The sequence below is a fragment of the Strix aluco genome, chromosome 3, assembly GCF_031877795.1.
Source record: "Strix aluco isolate bStrAlu1 chromosome 3, bStrAlu1.hap1, whole genome shotgun sequence".
Lineage (NCBI taxonomy): Eukaryota > Metazoa > Chordata > Aves > Strigiformes > Strigidae > Strix > Strix aluco.
Window position 1 is genome coordinate 15,059,722 of NC_133933.1, and position 21,760 is coordinate 15,081,481.

The 21,760-nt window shown below is 43.7% G+C and overlaps 1 protein-coding gene across 9 annotated transcripts in view; it reads left to right on the forward strand.

Moving 5' to 3' along the window:
- The window catches only part of TTBK1 (tau tubulin kinase 1), a 131,414-nt gene that overhangs the window by 50,695 nt on the left and 58,959 nt on the right, over nucleotides 1-21,760 (forward strand). For 3 of the 9 annotated variants that reach the window (XM_074817436.1, XM_074817433.1, XM_074817435.1), the window contains 2 exons: nucleotides 14,554-14,619; nucleotides 16,164-16,256. In XM_074817436.1, the coding sequence (XP_074673537.1) occupies nucleotides 14,554-14,619; nucleotides 16,164-16,256 (159 nt within the window). The other 6 variants (XM_074817439.1, XM_074817440.1, XM_074817437.1 and 3 more) reach the window with 6 other exon arrangements.

A 21,760-nucleotide genomic window follows, 5' to 3' on the forward strand; every position in this document is an offset into this window, starting at 1 on the left:
CCACTGTCCATGTCACCAACAAAGATGTTAAACAGCGCCGGTTCCAACACCGACCCCTGAGGAATGCCACTCGTCACCGCCCTCCACTTGGACATCGAGCTGTTGAGCACAACTCTTTGAGTGTGACCATCCAGCCAATTCCTTATCCACTGAGTGGTCCATCTGTCAAATCCATGTCTCTCCAATTTAGAGACAAGGATGTCATGTGGGACAGTGTCAAATGCTTTGCACAAGTCCAGGTAGATGACGTCAACTGTCCCTTATCCACCAATGCTGTAACCCCACTGTAGAAGGCCACCAAATTCATCAGTCATGATTTGTCCTTAGTGAAGCCATGCTGGCTGTCAACAATCACCTCCTTATTTTCCATGTGCCCTAGCAGAGTTTCCAAGAGGATCTGCTCCATGATCTTGCTGGACACAGAGGTGAGACTGACTGGCATGTTGTTCCATGGGTCCTCTTTATTTCCCTCTTTCAAAATGCGGGTTATGTTTCCCCTCTTCCAGTCAGTGGGAACTTAGCTGGACTACCATGACTTCTGAAATATGATGGATAGTGACTTAGACACTCAATCTGCCAGTTCCCTCAGGACTCTCTGATGCATCTCATCAAGTTCAGTTAAGACTTTATCTTTTATTTCATCAAAGACATTATTTCAAGCTAGTAAGGTAGATTCTTTCTCCATTGTCTTTCATTTCCTTTATCCATGAAGAATACAATTCTCAGATTTACAACATGTTCATCCTGAGCCTACTTTTTTTTTGCAAATTGGTTCTGAGGTACAATACACAAGATAGGCATGAGAAGGAGCTCACTTCCTCTTTTTCAGGAAGCATGACTGAACTTTGCTTTCAGTTGTATTCATTTATTAACAGATTTCTGCTCACATAGGTCCTGTGCAGTTTCCTACAGTTTCAGAAGCATTGTCATATTTTATGAATAATATCCTTAAAATTATTTGCTGTTTTCACATCCTCTGAAATTCATAACCTCAATCTTGCTTGTCAGCTTTTCAGAAAGACTGAATGACTTACTAGTGATACAGATAATGTTCCTGGCCTTTAGGATGTGTGGTTTTGGTTTGGTTTTTTTTAACTTACCTTTGTCTTCTTATTTTTGATCACTTTCCTATTTTGAAAACACCTTTGATTTTGAAAAAGGGAAAAGCCAGTTATTTTGTGGAGTAAAGTCCTCTAGAAAGCTGTGTTGGTACTGATTTTAAATATTTTTTTTTTATGTGGAATTACTGATGCCAAACTGTATGAATTTTTTTTATATGAAAAGGCAAGGAGCTCCTTAGTAGGCAGATAGCATAGGCTGTCACTAAAAAGGTCACATTCTGATTTTCTAGAGATTGATTAAAACTTTGAGGTGGGATCATTTCTACTCTCCGTGATCTTCACTGAGCATTAGTTCCTCCATCCTCAGCTGTTACCACTGTGGCTTTCCAGACCCTCTTTCAAGGGCTACCACAGTAGCTTTTACTTAGGGAGTTGTTACTCTGCTAAGCTTCTGATGAATATTATGTGTTTGGTTTGTATGTTTTTACAGATGATAGCTACTGGACAGTTCAACTTTATTGCTTGGCATTTGTAAAGTTATGGGCTACTTGGCTTAACTAAATCCAAATTTATTCTGAATCTGAATTTATTCTGTGCTTCTAGGAGAACAAAACTGATTACCTCATGTGGGATGCTAATATTAGCACAAATGCTACTCTTCGGAGAAGAGCTGTTGTCACACAGATTTGCTTTCGTGGAAAAAGTCTCACCCCTCTACCACTTGCCCCTTGCCAGATGTTGTAAAAATCTCCTGGAAAACAGTCTGTAGGAGCTCACATTGCACTATAAAGACTATAAAGATGGTTGAAGCCAGAAGGTGTGTAAGGAAGCATTCGCAAGAATTTTTCTCTGAGAGTTGTAGAAGTCAGTCTTTGATAGTTACTCCTTTGGACAGGTAGAGCACATGTGCATCAGTCACGTAGCCATTTTGTGTCTGTTGAGTGTTGAAAACTGCTTAGGGCCTGGCTGAAGGCTGTTACTTTGGCTATCAGATGCATTTCTGGCATTTGGATCAGAGTAAACATCCTGGCTAGCAGGAGGGACTCTGGCTATTATGATAAACAGGACAGACTGCTAGTGCAAAAAAATACAATCTTTCCAGAAGATTTGGTTTCACTTGTGAGGACAGGGAAATGAAGGGAAAGACAGGCAGCTTGACAAAACTGCTAGGGGAGATGCTGAGTTCTTCACTGCTCCTCCCTGCCCCTCCAAGTCCCATTCTCTCCTGTTTGAAAGGTGGCAAATAGTGGTTAAGATCTGTGATCTGTATTCAGCAGGATATGTTTGACCTGGGACTTCCCATTTCTCAAGAGAGCACTGTCAGTGATAATTCACAAAGTATTCCTGTCCATTACCCTTAGTAATATCTTTTGGTGCTCAATACTTACATATTTACTGAAACAGAGAGTGGAAAAACTACTTAGTCACAGTAAACAGGGCCATCTCCAGGGCTGTGAGACTCCTGAGGTCTCCTTTCTAAGGAATATGTCTTAATTTTGTGCAAAGCTGTAAAGCCCCAATGAGAGAGATCACAACACGCCTGCTCCCATTCTACCTGTGGCTTAAATACATGATGCTTGTGGTACTCTGCTGTCAGGTGAGAATGTAGGAACCCCTGTAGGAGAGGAGGTTATTGAACCTGAGACTTCCAAACTTTGGGTGAGTGATCTAATGCTGGAGAGAAGAAACTGTGCTCCTGTTCAGTGTTGACCTTTTTTTTGTGACTCCGAACCTTCATTTCTTGTTCTGTTCAATGCTCACCAGAAAACTCCTGGATTGCCTCACCCTGCTATATTGCCTCTCCAGGCAAACAGAAGAGTTACTCAAGCCCTCTATGAGTACCAGGGCTTGCAATTGCAAGGCTTCCTTCAGTTGTCTAAAGAGCCTTAATCTGTTTCTTCTTCTTGATCAGGCAGTCAGTAGCAGGTGCTTACCATTATGTTACTGCTGATCACTTACCCATCAGTAGTGACTGTCTCATCACCTCATTCAAGGAGAGCTTCATACATTCAAGCTGCTCCTGTGCAAACCCAATCCCTTGCTTTCCCAGCTCTTCTTTCCTTTCATTGCAGCACTCAAGCCATGCAAGCTGTCCCACCACATCTTTGTAAAGCCAGTGAGATCATAGTTTTGCAATGGCACATAGACCACTAACAACTCCTGTTCATTTCACATGTGTAGGTGTTTGTGGACAGGCATTTGAGGTGGGCTACCAGTTGTGTTGCTTTCCCAGGGAATGCATGAGAGCTTCTGTCATCCTCTCCTGGGGCACCTCCTCACACCCTCCATTTTTCCATTTCTTTTCAGGTTATGGTAATCCTCTCTCACTGTACCTGCTTTAAGCCCTCCTCACTAGCTTAGCAAGCCTAGATGCAAAGCCTTCTCAATGATGCTCTTGTCACTCTGTCACATGGGTCCCTTCTTTCACCAACAGTTCTTTTTCCTTAAAGAGTGACCCATGGTCATAGAAGCCAATTCTTTGATAGCTAGGTGTTGACTTGCAGGATGCATCCATTTCTATCTAAGTTCTTCCTACTTACTGGCAGGATTTAGGAGGGCAGCACCCAGGCCCCCATGCCCCCAGATCTGGACTCACTCAGTATACTCAAAGTCACCTCTTGAAAAACAGGTGCTTTTGAATGAACAGCAGGGGTTAATAGTCAGAGGGCCTCACAAACCTTGGCAGTCTGTCCTTATCATCCCATATCCAGGCCCCCAACAAGCCACAAAGCTCTGGAGACATCAAGTCGGGCCAGTAGATTGGGCTTTCATTTCCTGCAGGAAGGAGTCTTCAGTGACCATCACTCACCTTTGCTTCTTGATATGGACATTTGGTTCAGGCTCGGCTGGCTCTCCTGACAGGTCTTGTTCCTTGTCACTAGTTCCCAGGTTACTAAAGCCATTTTGCAACTGCAGATGTACATGTGGAGCAGGAGCCTCTCTTGTGCTGCTAGTTTCCTTCCTCTTGGGAGTCTCCATCTGTTGCTCCTTTGAGCATAACTGCTCAAAGTTTTGTCAGTTTTTCCTTGCATTTCAGGGTTCATGATTTTCACTTTCAGAGGCTCTGTGAAGATTCTGTTGATATCTTGTTCACCCTCCCTGATGCTACACAGTCTGCTCACCTCCTTTCCCACCTCACCACAGCTCCTTCACCTGGCAACTCTGCACCTCAGCCAGAGTACTTCTCTTACACATGAGGCCACTGCAGAGGCACCAGGTGCTCTCTGCAGCCAAATGTGGATGACCACGTCCTTTGTTTGGGGCTTTTTCTGGGTTGAGGTGTCCAATGTGCTAAAAATAGTTGCATCAGCCATGCTGGGCACCAGGCCCTGTGGCCCATCACCACCATCATTGTACCTCAGTCATGCCCACACTGTGCTGAGCAGTTTCTGGGCCCCTGCACAGCCTTGTTTTGCTAACTGCTCTCACAACTGCTACAGCTCTGTTAGTTTGTCTGTTTACTGTGCTACATATAAATACCATAGAGGAAAAAATTAAATCAAAACTTTCATGCTTTTCATGCCAAAGTTTTTGTTAAACATAGAGAATCTCACAGTTAAACTTTGGTCTAAAGGAAATCAGGTTCTGAAGTTGGCTTATCCCAAAACTTTTTTGTTTCATGACATGACCAATAATGTAACAGGAGAGGGGAAGCTGAAAACACAACTTTGACCAGGTTGTATCATAAAGCTCTTGTTGTGTGCAGGTCTTTAAGAGTTTGTTGCCTCTTTAAAGGACAACAGTAATTGCCACCACTCAAATGAGAGAGAAACATCGTCCCTTGCAGTGTAATTTCCTGAAGTGTGGACTTTCTCAGGGGTTGATGTTTTTGAAAATTCAGATGTACTATATGGACTAGGTTATCCTTGTCTATATGCACAAATGCTGCAGGGAACACTGTTGGTGATATGCTACTTTCTGTTACAAAAGCTGTGTAGACTTTTCCTAATTACATCCCAGCTAGCCACATTTCTGCTGATTTTGTTCTTTAGGAGAGTTTCAAGTATTCATTCTGGTGTATGGCATCTGAACCAACATTATACCTTCTAAAAATTAGTATTGTACATGCCAGATAAACAGAATGCAAGGGGACTGCATCTGCCCAGCTACATGTACCCTACCTGTAGGATATCCAGAAGCACCTTCTTTAGGACTGGAGTTGAGTTACTAGGTGAGATGCATCGAGCCAGTGATGCAATTGTTATGGTCCATATGGAATAGGATGATGAAAGCTACAAAACCTTTTTTAGTGCCTTTATACAAATCTAGATGAGGTAACAGTTGATGCATAAGATACCACCCATCCAGTTTCAAAGAAAGTCTTGCAGATCTAAACAATATTCAGAAGACAGTAATGACAAACTCAAATGAAGAGGGATCGAAAAGATTGTGATTATAACCCAAGGAAGAAAATGAATAAAAGGAATTTTATAAAAGTATGTAAAATATTATGAAGTCTTGAGAAGCAAACGAGAGCGCCTCTGTTCTCTTTGGTTACATAGGAACAAGGTATTCAGTGAGATGGGTCATAAATTTAAACCAGTAAAGGGATGCAATTTAAACCAGTAAAGGGATGCACAGGTAGTCAGCGTGCATCGGGAAGAGTAATACAGTACATGCATGCAGGTCTGAGACCAGTCTAAATAGCAGCGATGGGACTGAGTGTGCTGTGGTAAGGCATAGAAAATAGTGGGGGGACTCTATAAACTGGCAGGTGAAATTCTGTGTAGATAAAAGGTGATGCTCATTGTGTGTGTTTGGGGAGGTGGGGGGAGAACAGTTCTAATTTCACGTATATGATTGTGATGTATGAGCTGACAGGTATCACTGATAAGTGAGACCATGATGTTATGGAATAGCTTTGTGAAAACACAGGTTTGATACTCAACAGCTTTCAAGAAGGTGCTCAAACATTAGAAGTCATCGGGAAAGCAATACAGGACAAATCAGAGATCACTGTTGTGACCCTTGATGAGATGGGGGAGGCTTTTCAGAGTTCTCATAGTATACCTGAGAGAAAACTTTAGACTGATCTGAGGTGGACTGAGTATCTATTGGCCTTGTTGTTGCAAAGAGCCTGTGTTGGTCACAGTGTGATGGGTATAGGCCATCTCTGCCATGTACTATTAAAAGAGCTTGCTATAGGGAGAGCTTTTTTAGAGATTTAACTATTATTTCCTCTGTATGCAACCTTCTGCCATGGTTCAGATAGAGACATGAGCACTTTTATTCACTCTGATATCCTGGTTGTACAACCCACCTTTGCCATGCAGCAGCATAAACAGTCAGTGTTGATGCACATCTTAGGACAGCAGAACTAAGCAGCGGGGGAATTAATTGAAAAGTTGTTTTTTTACATTTGTGGAAGTATCTTCTATAGAAGGCGCACAAGTCAAAATTTTCATCTTGCATTATTTTTTACAGCAGAGCTAGAGTAGCAGAACATGTTTGATATGGAGAACTAAGGCTGAGAAGAAAATTTGAACTCAGAGGGGAAAATAGATGTAAACGTTCTTATACAGATAATGTGATGAACAACATATGGTTGTATAGTGGAGGTGTTCTGTGTCCTGAAGGTCTTCTGTGCTAATGTAGTTCAGGTTTTGGACAATAACTCTTTGGTCTTTACTGGTCTTTGTTCAGGTCTGCTAGTTACATCACTAATGTGCAGTACAGAAAGCATTATACTTTTCCTCTGTCAGTGACACCCAGCCTTCAGAAACATATTCCCACAAATATTAATTGAAAGTCATCAAGGGTTTAGCAGCTTGGTCTTAATTATTTATTTGAAAATAGAGAGGCTATGTTTTTCCTAGAGTCTCTCTCCTATTGCAGGATCTGATGCTGGGCTGTTATGCTCAGCAAGCATTTTTTTAGCTTAGTCAGCTGCAGCCCATTGATTACATCTCAATCTCCTCGTGGCTCAGACTGCACTGCAGTAGTTTGCAGTGCCTTGCTGAAGATACTGTATATGTGCAAGGGTGGCTCTGTGAGTCAGTGGGCAGAAAGATGTTGTAGGCAGAACAGTGCATAGCCTGTTTAGACGAGCATGATGAGGGCTGCAGAAATGTGTCAGCTAATTGGGGAAAAGATATTTATTTTCCAAATGTCTAAATGTCTGGTGCTAAAAATAAACTTCGCTGCAGTGAACAAGGTATTAGAAGAGGAGAGTATGGTATGTTTTTCTAGTAAGTAGTTTTCCCCCCAGTGGAAAATGAGCTATAAAATGACACAAAGGATATTAACTCCTACATTCTAGGACCCCAAATATTCAAACATAGAAGCCCAGTAGCTTTCATACTTACTTTGTACTTGAAACATATGTGAAGCTGTAATTTTATGTAGGCCATTAGCACTTTGCAGTAGAATAAACAGATTTGTGGAACTGTAGTATTCAAGAGTACTGCATTAGCTTAGGAAGGGATATAATTTTTTTATTGAACTTTGTATTGTAAAAAGGTGATCAGAGAAAAGGCTGAAAGCACAGCATAGTCACATGGTTCACACAGAGATGGGGAAAAGGGAAAAAAATTGATCTATGTCTTTGAAAATATTGCACATTTCATGTGTTATAGAAATGCCATTTCTGTGCGAATGGATTAGTTACAAAACACATCATCGTTAAAATTATGTAAAGGTTCTCGTTGTTACTTTCCTTGTTGGAGTAGCAAATTTGGTCTTGATAAGGGAGTTCATGTTCTGCTTTAAAACATTACAACTACAGAAAGCCAGTGCAGTTGAAATTAAATGTCTGAAAAGCAGACCAGCTGATGAATTTGAAAATCTGTTAGCAAGCAGGGACTCTTGATTCTTGTTATTACTAGCCTTTTCTCTGCTTTCCCCTCCTGGAAGCCCTGGTTCAGTGAGGGTGACCTCAGATCATCTGTATCAGGTTGTTGGTGGTTTTATTTTTTGTAGCAGCTCTCTGGTTAGAGTTCTTGTGCTATGGGGGTATGGGAAAAGGAAGGACAGCTCAGGCTCAAATCGCATATATGCCTGCAGGGAACTGAGATCCCATTTTCCATTTTCAAGAGCCTTTACTGCCAAGCTGTGGGGCGGGATATGGTACGTCTGAATGTGTCATTCCTTCTGGTTGATGCTGTTCCACTTTGAAGCTCTGATTATTCTTCCACTGGACTACAGACAGAGGAACAGAAAACTATTACTGTGTCCAGTGGTAAGGGAACAGGGGCTTCATTCCATGGGCAAATGAATGTTGAGTTGGATTGCAGGTCAAGTTTCCCCTCTACCAGGTAAGTGCATTTGCTGCCAGGTTACAGAGTGCCTGTCATACACTTTCTCTCTTGGTAATAAATATCCAATTATTCTGTGCAAAAGGGATCCTTTCCAACATGGATGTTCTTAGACTTGCATCTCAAAGCACCCTGTAGTTTAGCGGTGAGGGTGTGCTCTGGAAGGAGGGAGGTGTGGTTTTCATGTCTGTCCAAGACATGGAGAGATTTAAACTTTAGCTCTGCTGCATCTCAGTGATTGCCACGACTGTCTTTTGTCTTCTTCCTTTTGGCAGAAAGGGCCATCTTCTTCATCTGACTCCAGGGAAAAAAAAAAAAAAAAAAAAAAAGCTGTAAATCCCAAATAAGATGCATCTAACACTCTACAGTGCACTTCAGAACAGTTCCAGTTCAGTGGTTCCCCTGCTCTGTGTTACAGTACATGAAAAGCTTATCTTTCTTACTTGGCACTCCCCATGATTTCCTTGGGGATACTCTGTTCTACTTGTTCCCTTATAGGACCATGCATGTGAGAAACAAGTGCAGCTCTGAGGCCAAAATTCTCTTGTTAAAAATCGAATGATAATTGAATAACAGGATTATAGCTGGAATAAGTTTTTTATTAAAAAATGCTCATTTTTAGCCCTGTTTCTAATGTGAGAAAGGCATCCTCATCTCCAGCACAAGTTCTGGCGCAGGAATTGCATGATGGTTGGTGCATGCTATTCAGAAAGACAAAACTATTACCTTGTTTTTTTCTGATGTTAAAATCCACTGAAAATTTTGAATTCTCCTAAAGTAAAGAAGGAAATATGACATTTTAACTCATCTCCTTCAGGTCTTTCGCTTTAGAAAGAATAGTAGGAGACTATTAAGTAACTTTGTCAAAACTAAATTCCATGCAAAATCTATAGAATTCTTGGAACTTGCACGTTTTTAGGGAAGAGGAATACTGAGACTCAAATAAGAAACTCCATTGGGTTGACTGCTTTTGATTAGTTGACTTCTGTTGGAATAAGTATCTCTTGGCTGAGGTCTTTCCTCAGTTTACTGAATTGAGTTTTAAGGTTATATAATACATTATGATATTAGGTCTTGCCTCTGACCAGGATGGCCCTTATGTTTCCATACTGTACAATTCACATCTTAAGATACAGTGACTGCTCACATGGTCTAAAAGCAGCACTGACTTTCATTCTGCTCTCTTTCAAACCACCATGCTGCATTCCACCACGAACAGTGGAGACCCCCTGTTTCTAGGTGGAACACTGCAGCAATCGTCGGGGAAGATGCCTGAAGCTGGGGGCTGTGAAGCCTGTAAAGTTGGCAAGGCAGTGGTTCTATGGAGATTGCTGGTGAGAAAGCAAGGTGGTGGTTGCAGAAAAAGCCAAATATCTTGGGTGGGTACCCATGACAATTCAAATGGGGAAGGGAACATCTCTGTTCATTTTCAGAAACTTATGCGCTAACGTTAGAAATTGCTCTGGGTGAAAAGGGGAAGAGGTGAGAAAGAGCCAATCCCCTTGCTAGTCATTAGATCAGTTTGATTGGGGCAGGAAGAGATAATTGTAGGAAGGAAAATCACGGTAGAACCCTACAACTGACCTGTGGTTAGGCTGTATGCATCTCTGCTCTCAACTTTGTTTTTTATACTATTAGGTGTGATATGTGAGCAGGGGGAAGTTAGTCTCTAGAGGGACCCCTCTCACCACTTTACAGAGCACTCACAAACCACACAGGCTCACTCAACACTGTGTCTAAATGAAACTAAATATGGCATGGACCAACGGCCCTGGGAAGGATGCTGGGAGATGGCAACAGCTGAACAAGAGACCCAGGTTTCTGGAGGGTTACAATATTGAATTGTTTTTTAATTCATTTCTGTTTTTTTCTCATTTTGTTGTTTTTTATCATGTTTTTCTTTGGGTTTCTCTCTGTTTTACAGTTCTTTTGGGCTCTTCTTTTGAGGCTGTGTTTGATGCGTTGGCTTCCCATCCGCTGCTCGTAACCATCTCTGCTATGAGTTGTGAGTGAGCCATCACCATGCTTCTGGGTTTTCATTTTGTTTTGTGCTTTTGTTATATATGGAAGTCCGAATTACACCTGGTTTTCTTTTTTCCCTCATGATATGTTTGTTTTTCAGCAGGATTGTGACAGCTACCTAAATGTGATGCAGAGGCCTAGAACACTTGGGATTCTGCCTGATGGGCTGGCAGACATTTGGGTGGTGCCAGAGACTTGTCACTTCTGTGGTTTCAGAGGCAAGGGGAGGGGAGTTACCTTATATTTTTAGCTCCAGCTTCCTCTTCATTTCTGACTCCCCATTGGGATAAAACATGCTGTTGTCATTAATGATTCCACAAAGTGCTGCTGTTTAAATTAGCAAGTCAAAACACATATAAGAGGTGCAAAATTCATCTCCGCAGAAGAGGTGAGGATGCATATCCCTCCACCTCCCCCATGTGCCTAACTGATGGAAGCAGGAGATTCCTAAAAGTCACAGAGATACTTCCTTTTAGTTTAGTTAAAGCTTCCTTTCACTTTTCCTTCTTATCACAACTTTTCCAACAAGTCATTTCAATCCAAGATATATCTCCAAGTGCTTCCCATGATCTGTGGCATTTCCTCTCTACCCTTACCACCTTTTCTTCAATCTGTGCTAACTTTCTTTTCATTTTCTTACTGCTGGAAATCCTTTTCCTGTTGCCAGGAGAGGTGGGTTAATGATCCTAGATGACAGCAGGGCTGCCAGGGCCAAAGCTGGTGGATTTCATGAGGTGTTTGCACAGGCTTCCAGAAAGTTGGGGAGGAACCAGTGGTTGTGTTCCCTGAGAGTACCACAGGCATAAGAAATGGCAGGAGGAAAGTACTGGCATCCAAATATGTTTTTAGGAAGGAAGCTGGAAACAGAGACATTCAAAATATCAATCCAGAGACCAGTGAGGCAAGAGGAAAAATTTTAATCTCTATGTATGAACATGGTGTAAGGAGCAGGGATTCAGATTAATGAGGAAGTATGAGCACTCCTGAAATAAAGGAAGCATATGCAGGAAAGACAGACTTCATGTGAATCATAAGGGAGGCACTGTTGACACTTGTACAAATGATATGAATGTTTGAAGTGGAGAATGATGAAAAGCTGATGGGTGCGAAAGAGCACAGTTTGGAACAATGCATCCACTTCGTACAGGGTTTTGTTATCTAATTCTGTCTTTATGAGGTAGTGTACGTTGCTAATATATCGAAAGGAACACAGAGTATAATTTTTGCTCTGTGGTAGTGATCTAACACATTCTCCCAAGCTAAAACTCATTTTAAACCAAGCTTCTAACGCAATGCAATCTACTTCATATCTCTCTCATCTCCCTGACAGCTCTGTGTAATAAGTTGCTTTAGCTTTGTGCTAGACACAATCTAAACGCAGGAAGAACTATACTTTACCCTGAGTAACATTTTTGATAGTAAAACTGATGTGGAAAAATTAAAAAGTCAGTCATGTATGGTTTAAAATTGTATTCCAGCTTGCTAGCTTATTACCTTCTTATCATTTTGGGGGATTCAGATTAGTTGGGTTATATGTGATTCCATAGTCTGAAGTTCCTAACTCTTACAATTACAGTTCTGTGTCAAACCTGGACCAGTCTGGACAGCAAGGATGCTTTATTCAGGCTCTTTTCCACTGCTGGGCAATGCAGTGGTGGGTTGAAGTTTATTAACTGGAAGAAAGTGTGTAAAGAAATCATCTGGAAAATTAATGTTGATGAATTCAGAAGAAAAGTCAGTAACAGTTAGGTATACAGCATGTGCTACAATAAACGCTCAAGCAGGAGCTGTTTGTTTGAATGAAGAACAAGGTATCTCCGTAGCCATGGAAATATTTGATTGCAGTGATTAGTGACACTGTCAAAAGGCATGACTAATTGCCTTGTGACTGGCAGGGCAGCCAAATATGGTTAAAAGAGGTGAAACCTTTATGAGAAAAAGATGCTGTTAACACAGTTAGAATCTGCCTATTTTGTTCAAAGGTCTAAACATCCTGTCAAAACAATTGCAAAGTTTTGCTCAGTTGCAGTGCTATCCCTTTGCTGAGGTATCACATGAGAGAGGACTGGAGAGAGACCCCTTTGGGTTCAGCAGCAGGACTGGCTTGGTGAACTGTTTCGTGTCAGCTGTGGGACAAATGCACAGTTAAAAGATGGCTGGGCTTTTGGCTGGCTTCTGAAAGAGGAGGGGAATACATTTGCAAACTGCCTAGAGTTGATTTCAGAATAGATCTAATTAAAGACTGCAAAGATAGCCTGTCTGCCAGAAATAGTAAGTATTGATCTAAAAAGATTTTCAGGGACATTGACAACCGTACTGAAACCAGCGCATGTGGTACTTGGTTTAGTACATACACAGTTGATAACTGAAGACACTGAAGTAGGAAAAGAACATCAAAGGCAAACTCCCATGGACTGAAAACATTGAACAGTATTCGTTCTGAAAACATTACAGGTTACGCACTAGAATTTTTCACAATATGCTTTTACTTTATGGCTCATGAAAAGTATCCAAACACACTAGCTTCCACTCATAATGGAAAAGAGGAATGTTCTTTTGCTTTTGAATATGCAGGGGATGTTTTACAGTGATGGCTGATTCTACCAGATGTATTCCAGTGGCCAGTATTCTGCTTTTCAGGAACTCACATCAGTGAATTCACTGGAATTCTGAAAAACATTTTGCAGTCATTTGTCAGTGAGAATCCTAAATGTATGCTCCAGGAGGAATGAGGTATATGATCATGAATATAATATCTTGACTATTACCTGCTGCTAAATAAGTAGCTTATAGCTCAGGCTGGTGTACTGCAAGATTAAATGCTGCATTAAGTGCATGGGATATGCAAACGGGTCCTCCTTGTGGAGTATTTGATTAACATAAAAGAGATGTAAGATAGACTTGTAGCTTTTTTTGCTTGGAGTCACTATAACTTAAGAGCTGCATTATATAACATTCAGGTGTGTGTTAGTGGCACAGTGTTGGTGAACTTGTTTAAAAAACATTTGAAGTTTTATTCTTTCTGAGAGTATTGAGTCAGAGCAACGTCTCTGTACCCAAAAGGAAGCAACTGAACTGTACATATTTAAACTGACAGAAGGGTGCCCTAGAATAAAAGTCGAGTTTTGGGCTTAGTTCTTAAAGCATAGGCACAGCTGAAAGAACAAACATGAATTAACTGACCTAAGTGGGACAGGTTACCCAATTAGAGTTCTTATTAATGTGCTCAAGTTTCTGCAAGAGTAGGACCTTAATTATGAGTATGTTTAGTTCCTTGCTCCAGCTTAGTCTTATGATGGAAGATGTCTGGGCCTGAACCTGGTTTTGCCACATGAATTTTGAAAGCACTGCTGTTAGCTCTGGTGCTTCTAGCTAAGCCGAAAGGATTTGGTGGATGTCACTATTTAAATGCAATTTTTTCAGAACAATGACATCTTCAGTAAGTGAACTCACATGGTCTAATGTTCTTGTGGAGGCCGCAGTGGAAAGAGTTGGAAGTGTTGCTCATCCCCCAGAACAGAAAAAGCCTCCAGCTCAGAGGAACAGTCACAGGAGGACTGCCTTCTTTCCAAGGCCACAATATCAAGCCTTCGCTTCCTGAGGATGTGAAGAACCAGAGAACCAGAAAAATAGAAAATAAAGATGCATGGTTTAGGACATACTGGGAAGAATCTGGAAAAAAAAAAAAAAAAACCCAAGACAGAACTCTGAAAGTCAGAGGTTCTTAATTTGGTTAAGTCTTGCAGAAGATGTTGACAAGCAGTGTCAGCAAACACGTATGGTCATCTGCTCTATGTCAGAGTAGGGGATCCCTGTTCTTGTCCTGACCAGGCTGCCCTCAGGCTTTGCTTAGCTCATGTGATTCATGACTCAGTTTTGCACTTGTGCTTCTTTACTAGCTTTTCCCTTGACCTAGAGTTTAAAAAGGAAAATATGATCTTGGATAATGTTCTCAGCTCTATGCCTAGACTGTTACTATTCTAACCTATCATCACTGTAACCACCTTGCCATCTCTGTAAAATAAGCTTTCTAGAAATGCAGAATTGGAGAACACTGTCTGTTTAGCTGGCTGCTAGAGCAGATGAAGGCATTAAGAACTTTGTATCCCTTGGGTACATACGGAATAACAGTATAGGTGAGAAGTTCTCAGGAGTTACCTGCACAGCTGATTTAGTAATCTGCTCTGTCTCTGAGATTTTCTGTTGTCTCCCTTCAGCCTCGCAACGTTGCTGGTTTTCGAGGAACGGTCCGCTATGCTTCAGTGAATGCACACAAAAACCGAGTGAGTATTTTTGGCTTATAAGGTGTTAACAGCAAGGTTATTTCTCCTTAGAAACCTGTTCTCAGGAGCAGAGGAGTAAGGTGTGAGTTCTGTTTTGTCACCTACAGAAGTTAGTATATCAGATGAATTCTATTAGGTGGTCAAGGCTCTTAACTGTAAAATCAAAATTCTTATTCATTTACTGGATCCTCTCTAGTTGGCAGCCTTAATAACTGTAATTATTGCATTATCAGGCACTTTTTAAGGGAAAAAAAACCCAACCCACACTAAATTGGAAATCAGGTTAAGTGCCAGGCTGCTTGCTGCTAGTTTTGAGCAGAACTTGCTGTGAATTACCAAGTGCCAGGTCCCCAGATCCATTCTCCACTTAGAATTTTTAATATTAACATCATGCCATCAGGTGAAGAGCCACCTAGTGAAATTGAGGTTTATTTTTCCCTGGAAAGAGACATTATTTACATAGTGTCTGTCCTGTTTCATTCTAAATGCTTCTAGAAGTCCCATCCAACATTATTCTCAAAACACTCATTTTGTTATTTCAGTAATGTTCCTGTGTAGACAGTAAACCTAAGTCATCTGGTTCTACTGCTAAGTGCTTGCCAGATGGAAACTATTGTCCCTCCTGTATTACCTCCAGGTTTCTGGCCTTATTTGGGATGAGTCTCTAGGATGACCTGTGACATATGAAGAAGTATCAAAGGTTTTTTTAGGAAAATAAGTTATTGTCTGCAGAATGTGAAAAGTGTGATGTGGCGAGGGCAGTTGAGTGCCATCATGAATTCATTCTATTTCCTGGGAGACACTGAGAAACCTGAGGTATAATTTTTGGAAGAGCTGAAGAGTGCCAGCTGTAGCTGGCATCAGCTGAAGGTATATTTAGACACAAAAATCGCTGTATAATGCATGCTATTCTGAGAAATTATGTTCTAGACATTGGATGTTGAGCAGCAAAAACAACTTCATGTGCTTTGACAATTTCAGCCTCAATCCCTATGTTTCAATTTCTGATTTGCTAGGCCAGGAGGAGAGCGGTGTGTGGAAATGTTATAAATCTGTAAATCGTTGTGGTGCTTAGTGATGAATGTTTTGCAAAAGCCCTTGAGGAAATGCTGTCTTGTGAAAAGAGTTTGAAAAACATTTAGCTTAAAAATAATAATAAAAAATACTTTCTACACACAGTTTGTTTTTTTTACTTAATCTAGATTATTCCACATCCCATTAAAAACTATTCCACTCCTGTATACTCAGTAAGGGAGGATCCTATGGAAAACTTGTGCTTTGTTGTATAGATAAAAAACTCTTTCCTAATATATTCACAAAAATGAAAACAAATCAGGTTATTCAGGTGACTGTATTGACATTGCCAAGTTTAATAAATGCTTGATTTTGCATCTTTAGTCTCTAATCTGGCTTCTGAATCATTGAATGGGAAGTATGACTTCTCTTCCTGCTTTTTAAAATGAGGTAGCTCATCTGTAGAGCACACCTGGACTACTGAGCAGCATGGAACTTTGCTCCTCAGTCTTCATCTCTCTTTTCTCCAGGAGATGGGTAGACATGATGATCTCTGGTCCCTCTTTTACATGTTGGTGGAGTTTGCAGTTGGTCAACTTCCATGGCGAAAGATCAAAGATAAGGTAGGAAACCTAGTGTCTGCTTAAGATAGGGTAGTACATTTTTATTATTATGACTCTTACTATTCCTCCTGCAGCTTAGTGCAGCTTTTTGCTAATGTAAAGCCAGAGGTTGCTTTTCATCAGATCTTGCTGCAAGATGCTAACCTTGTTTTGTGTGTTCTGACACACAGTGTGGAACTTGCCTTATTTGGAGTAGCTTGACATTTTCTTATGCATGTTGTTAATCATATTTGATCAAGCGACTTTGACTTTTTTCTTGCAAAGCAAACAACAAAATTGGAAAGTCTGACCTGTCCTTTTGACAAATAAACAGAGCCTTTAGAAAGGTGGGGCGGGGGTAATGCTTTGCAATGCCAAACAAGCCAAATGGGAATTGCACCTGGAAAGTTAAACAGAATAAAGGTAACTGTGTTGTCTTGGAAATAACTTGTGCTAGAGAGTAAAATCCCTGGAAAGAAACAGGTCACCTGTTGTCCTGGTTTAACCAGGATAGGGTTAAGTTTCCCCAGCAGTGGGGGGGAGCTCTAGCCGGGTTATTCAGATACCATGCGGATATCACATCCTAGCAGGTCACATTTTCCTGGCGCGGGAGCGCGGTGCACTCGTGGTTTTGTACATCGTGCTTCCCACTGCTGTATTTGGTAGCTATTTTGCTCTGTTCATTGCTATCACTATTACTGTTATTGTTATTGTTGTGGTTTGTTGTGTTGCTATTGCATTGTTGTATTAAACCTTTCCTTATTTCAGTCTTGGGGCTTTGTATTTCACTCCCTTTGTGGGGGAGGGGCAGCGGCCGCGTGGTCTCAGACCCCGGCAGGGGCTAAACCATCACAACTTTGGCGCTCAACGTGGGGCTGGAGAAGACTGAAATAAGGACAAAAGGAGAAGTGTGTTAGAGCAATCTGTTAGGTGTAATTTTTCTGTTTTACTTGTATTGTTTGATAAGAAATGTTTGCAATGCTGGGCAATTTGCTTGCGTGGTGGGGCTGGATTAATCCTCATATCCACTCTATGCTCCTAGTGCTGGTGTTTGTTCTCGGTGGAAAATGTATCAAGGGACTTGTTTTGCTCTACTGGTTACTGTCTGCTTATAATGGGCTCGTTTCGCTGCTTGTGGGGGTGCACCGCTACCTGTTTGCTGCCTGGGCTTTTGTTTGGGGTCTCACCCCCTCTATGGGTGAGCCAGGGGAAGAGATTCTCTCAGTTTTTGAGAGTTGCAGCTATCCCTGGAGCATCCAGGCCAGTGTGTTCGTGGCACAATGCTTTCTAAATGTCTGCCAGATCTTGTTTTGGGCCATGCGGTACTTTTCCAACAATAGCACCACCCGGAAACCTGCCCCGGGGGCAGATAGTTATAAATGGCAAGGTGTGTGGGAGAAGATGGGCAAGTGCCTGAGTCAGTGGTCACCCCCAATGCTTTGGGATCTCACTGTCGAACAAGTGCAGAGTCCTGATACACTGGTGGAGTGTTTGGAAAAGGTGTGCTGCCAATCTGACAAATCCCGGGAGACACAAATCCTTGCCATGTGCTGGGGGCTTGCCCATGCTTACCGTGTCATCTTTAACACTGTTCACTGCCCCCAAGGGGGCGAAAGAGCTGCAGGGTCTGAAAGTGAGCCTGCTGGTACAGCAGCTGGGCCAGGGGGACAGGCAGTGCCAGTACCGGTCGCCTCCACCAGCACAGCAGCTGAGCCGAAGGGACAAGCAGTACCAGTATCAGTTGCCCCGATACGGAAAACCAAATATACCAAAAAATCCCCTCGCAATGTACAGGGTGATAATGAACCAGGCCCATCACGAGAGCAGGAGGAAGAGCTGGAGATAATCATCCGATCTCTATCCCTCAGTGAGTTGCGAGATATGCGGAAGGATTACAGCCGCATTGCAGGCGAGCAAATCTGCACCTGGTTGCTCCGGTGCTGGGATAGTGGAGCTGCTGGTTTGGAATTGGAGGGGAGAGAGGCCAAGCAGGTGGGACATTTAGCCAAGCAGGCTGGTATTGACAAGGCAATAGGGAAACAGGCTCAAACCCTCAGCCTTTGGAGGCGACTCCTGCTCGCTGTGAGGGAGAGGTACCCCTACAAGGATGATTCTCTATGTCGGTTAGGCAAGTGGACCGACATGGAGAAAGGCATCCAAAACCTCAGGGAAATGGCTGTGTTTGACATGATCTATGGTGATCTGAATGATGAGCAGTCACCATTGGATCCAGATCAGGTCCCTTGTACACAGCTGATGTGGCGGAAGTTCCTGCAAAGTGGACCAGAGGGACATTCCAAAGCATTAGCAGCAGCATCCTGGTGGCGAGACAATCAGACAGTGGATGAAGTGACTATGCAGCTCCGGCACTATGAGGGAAGTCTCCCTTCCTCCCAACATGCCTGGGTTTCAGCTGTAGAGGAACTGTCTCAGAGGCTCCAGAAAATGGAACAGGACATGTCCTATGTTCCGCCTGCATGGGCTGATGTCTCAGCTATTAGAAGCAGGCGTTTCCCCACCCAAGAGAAGGGCAGTGCAAGACACACACCACGGGGCACCCTGTGGTTCTTCCTCCGCGACAATGGGGAGAACATGGGAAGGTGGCATGGACAGCCCACTTCTGCCCTAGCTGCACGAGTACAGCAGCTGAAAGGGAAGACCACCATGAAAGGGGAGTCTTCCAAGAGAGATGCAGCTCCAGTGTCTAGTCAGAAATCCCCCAAACAGAATAGAATGGCCAACAGTATGCTTGACCCTCTTGAGGGGACCAGGAAATCATTCCTGCAGGAGTCACTCTTAGATCAAGTGAGTGATGGTGAGCAGGATTAGAGGGGCCCTGCCTCCAGCCAGGTGGAGGAAAGGGATAATCGGATTTACTGGAAGGTGTGGATCCGATGGCCTGGCACATCAGAACCACAAGAATATAAGGCCTTGGTAGACACTGGCGCACAGTGCACCTTGATGCCATCAAGCCACAGTGGGGTTGAATCCATCTGCATCTCTGGAGTGACAGGGGGGTCCCAACAGCTGACCCTATTAGAAGCTGAAGTAAGCTTAACTGGGAAGGACTGGCGTAAGCACCCCATTGTGACTGGCCCAGATGCCCCGTGCATCCTAGGTATAGACTACCTCAGGAGAGGGTACCTTAAAGACCCAAAAGGGTACCGGTGGGCCTTTGGTATAGCTGCCCTGGAGGAGGTTGAGCAATTGTCCACCTTACCCGGCCTCTCAGAGGACCCCTCGGTGGTGGGGTCGCTTAAGGTTGAAGAGCAGCGAGTGCCAATTGCTACCAAGACGGTGCACCGGTGACAGTACCGTACTAACCGAGATTCCCTGGTCCCCATCCATCAGCTGATCCGTCGACTAGAAAGCCAGAAGGTGATCAGCAAGACTCACTCACCTTTCAACAGCCCTATATGGCCAGTGAGAAAACCTAATGGCGAATGGAGACTGACTGTGGACTACCGTGGCTTGAATGAAGTTACGCCAGCAATGAGTGCTGCAGTGCCAGACATGCTAGAGCTCCAGTATGAGCTGGAGTCGAAGGCAGCCAAGTGGTACGCCACGATTGACATCGCTAACGCGTTTTTCTCCATTCCAATAGCACCAGAGTGCAGGCCACAGTTTGCATTCACTTGGAGGGGTATCCAGTACACCTGGAATCGATTGCCCCAGGGGTGGAAACACAGCTCCACCATTTGCCATAGACTGGTCCATACTGCACTGGAGAAAGGTGGGGCTCCAGAACACCTGCAGTTCATTGATGATGTCATTGTATGGGGGGACACAGCTGAGGAAGTCTTTGAGAAAGGAAAGAAGGTAATTGAAATCCTCCTGAAGGCTGGTTTTGCCATCAAGTGACAGAAAGTTAAGGGGCCTGGAAGGGAGATTCAGTTCCTAGGAATAAAATGGCAAGATGGGCATCGCCACATCCCAGTGGAGGTGATAAACAAGATAACAGCCATGGCCCCACCAACCACCAAAAAGGAGACTCAGTCTTTCCTGGGCGCTGTGGGGTTCTGGAGGATGCACATCCCAAACTACAGCCTGATTGTGAGCCCTCTCTACCACATAACCCGCAAGAAGAACGATTTTAAATGGGGCCCAGAGCAACAACAAGCCTTTGAACAAATTAAGCAGGAGATTACCCAGGCAGTGGCTCTCGGGCCAGTCCGGACAGGGCAGGAGATTAAGAACGTGCTCTACACTGCAGCCGGGGAGAATGGCCCTTCCTGGAGCCTTTGGCAGAGAGCAGATGGGGAATCCCGAGGCCGACCTCTAGGCTTTTGGAGCCGGGGATACAAAGGCTCTGAAGCTAACTATACCCTGACTGAGAAGGAGATACTGGCAGCATATGAAGGAATTCGGGCTGCCTCAGAAGTGGTCGGCACTGAGACACAGCTCCTCCTGGCACCTCGACTGCCGGTGCTGGGATGGATGTTCAAAGGAAAGGCTCCCTCCACACATCATGCAACAGATGCCACGTGGAGTAAATGGGTTGCGTTGATAACACAACGGGCTCGAATAGGGAACCGCGACCCCCCAGGATTAGTGGAAATGATCATGAACTGGCCAGAGAGCAAGGATGCTGGGATGTCACCAGAACAAGAGGTGAAACGTGCTGAGGAGGCCCCACCATATAACGAGCTGCCAGAGGAAGAAAAACAATATGCCCTGTTCACTGATGGGTCTTGCCGCATTGTGGGAAAACACCGACGATGGAAGGCTGCAGTGTGGCATCCCACACGAGAAACCACTGAAGCTGTTGAGGGACAAGGTGAATCGAGCCAGTTCGCAGAGGTGAAAGCCACCCAATTGGCTTTGGAGATTGCTGAGCGAGAAAAGTGGCCGAGGCTCTATATCTACACTGACTCGTGGGTGATGGCAAGTGCCCTGTGGATGTGGTTGCAGCAATGGAAACAGAACAACTGGCAACGCAAGGGCAGACCCATCTGGGCCGCTGAAGTATGGCAGGACATTGCAGCCCGAGTGGAGAACCTCGTTGTGAAGGTGCGCCATGTGGACGCCCATATACCCAAGAGTCGAGCCACTGATGAACATCAGCATAACCAGCAGGCAGACCAGGCTGCTAAGATCGAGGTGGCTCAGGTGGACTTGGACTGGCAGCGTAAAGGTGAACTGTTCATAGCCCGGTGGGCCCACGAGACCTCGGGCCACCAAGGCAGAGATGCAACATACAGGTGGGCTCGAGATCGAGGGGTGGACCTCACCATTGACACCATCACAGAGATCATCCACGGATGTGAGACGTGTGCGGCAATCAAACAAGCCAAACGGGTGAAGCCCCAGCGGAATGAAGATCAATGGATGAAATATAAATATGGAGAAGCCTGGCAGATCGACTACATCACACTGCCACAGACCCGCCGAGGCAAGTGCCACGTGCTCACAATGGTGGAAGCAACCACTGGGTGGCTCGAAACTTATCCAGTGTCCCACGCCACCGCCCGAAACACCATCCTGGGCCTTGAAGAGCGAGTCCTGTGGCGACACGGCACCCCAGA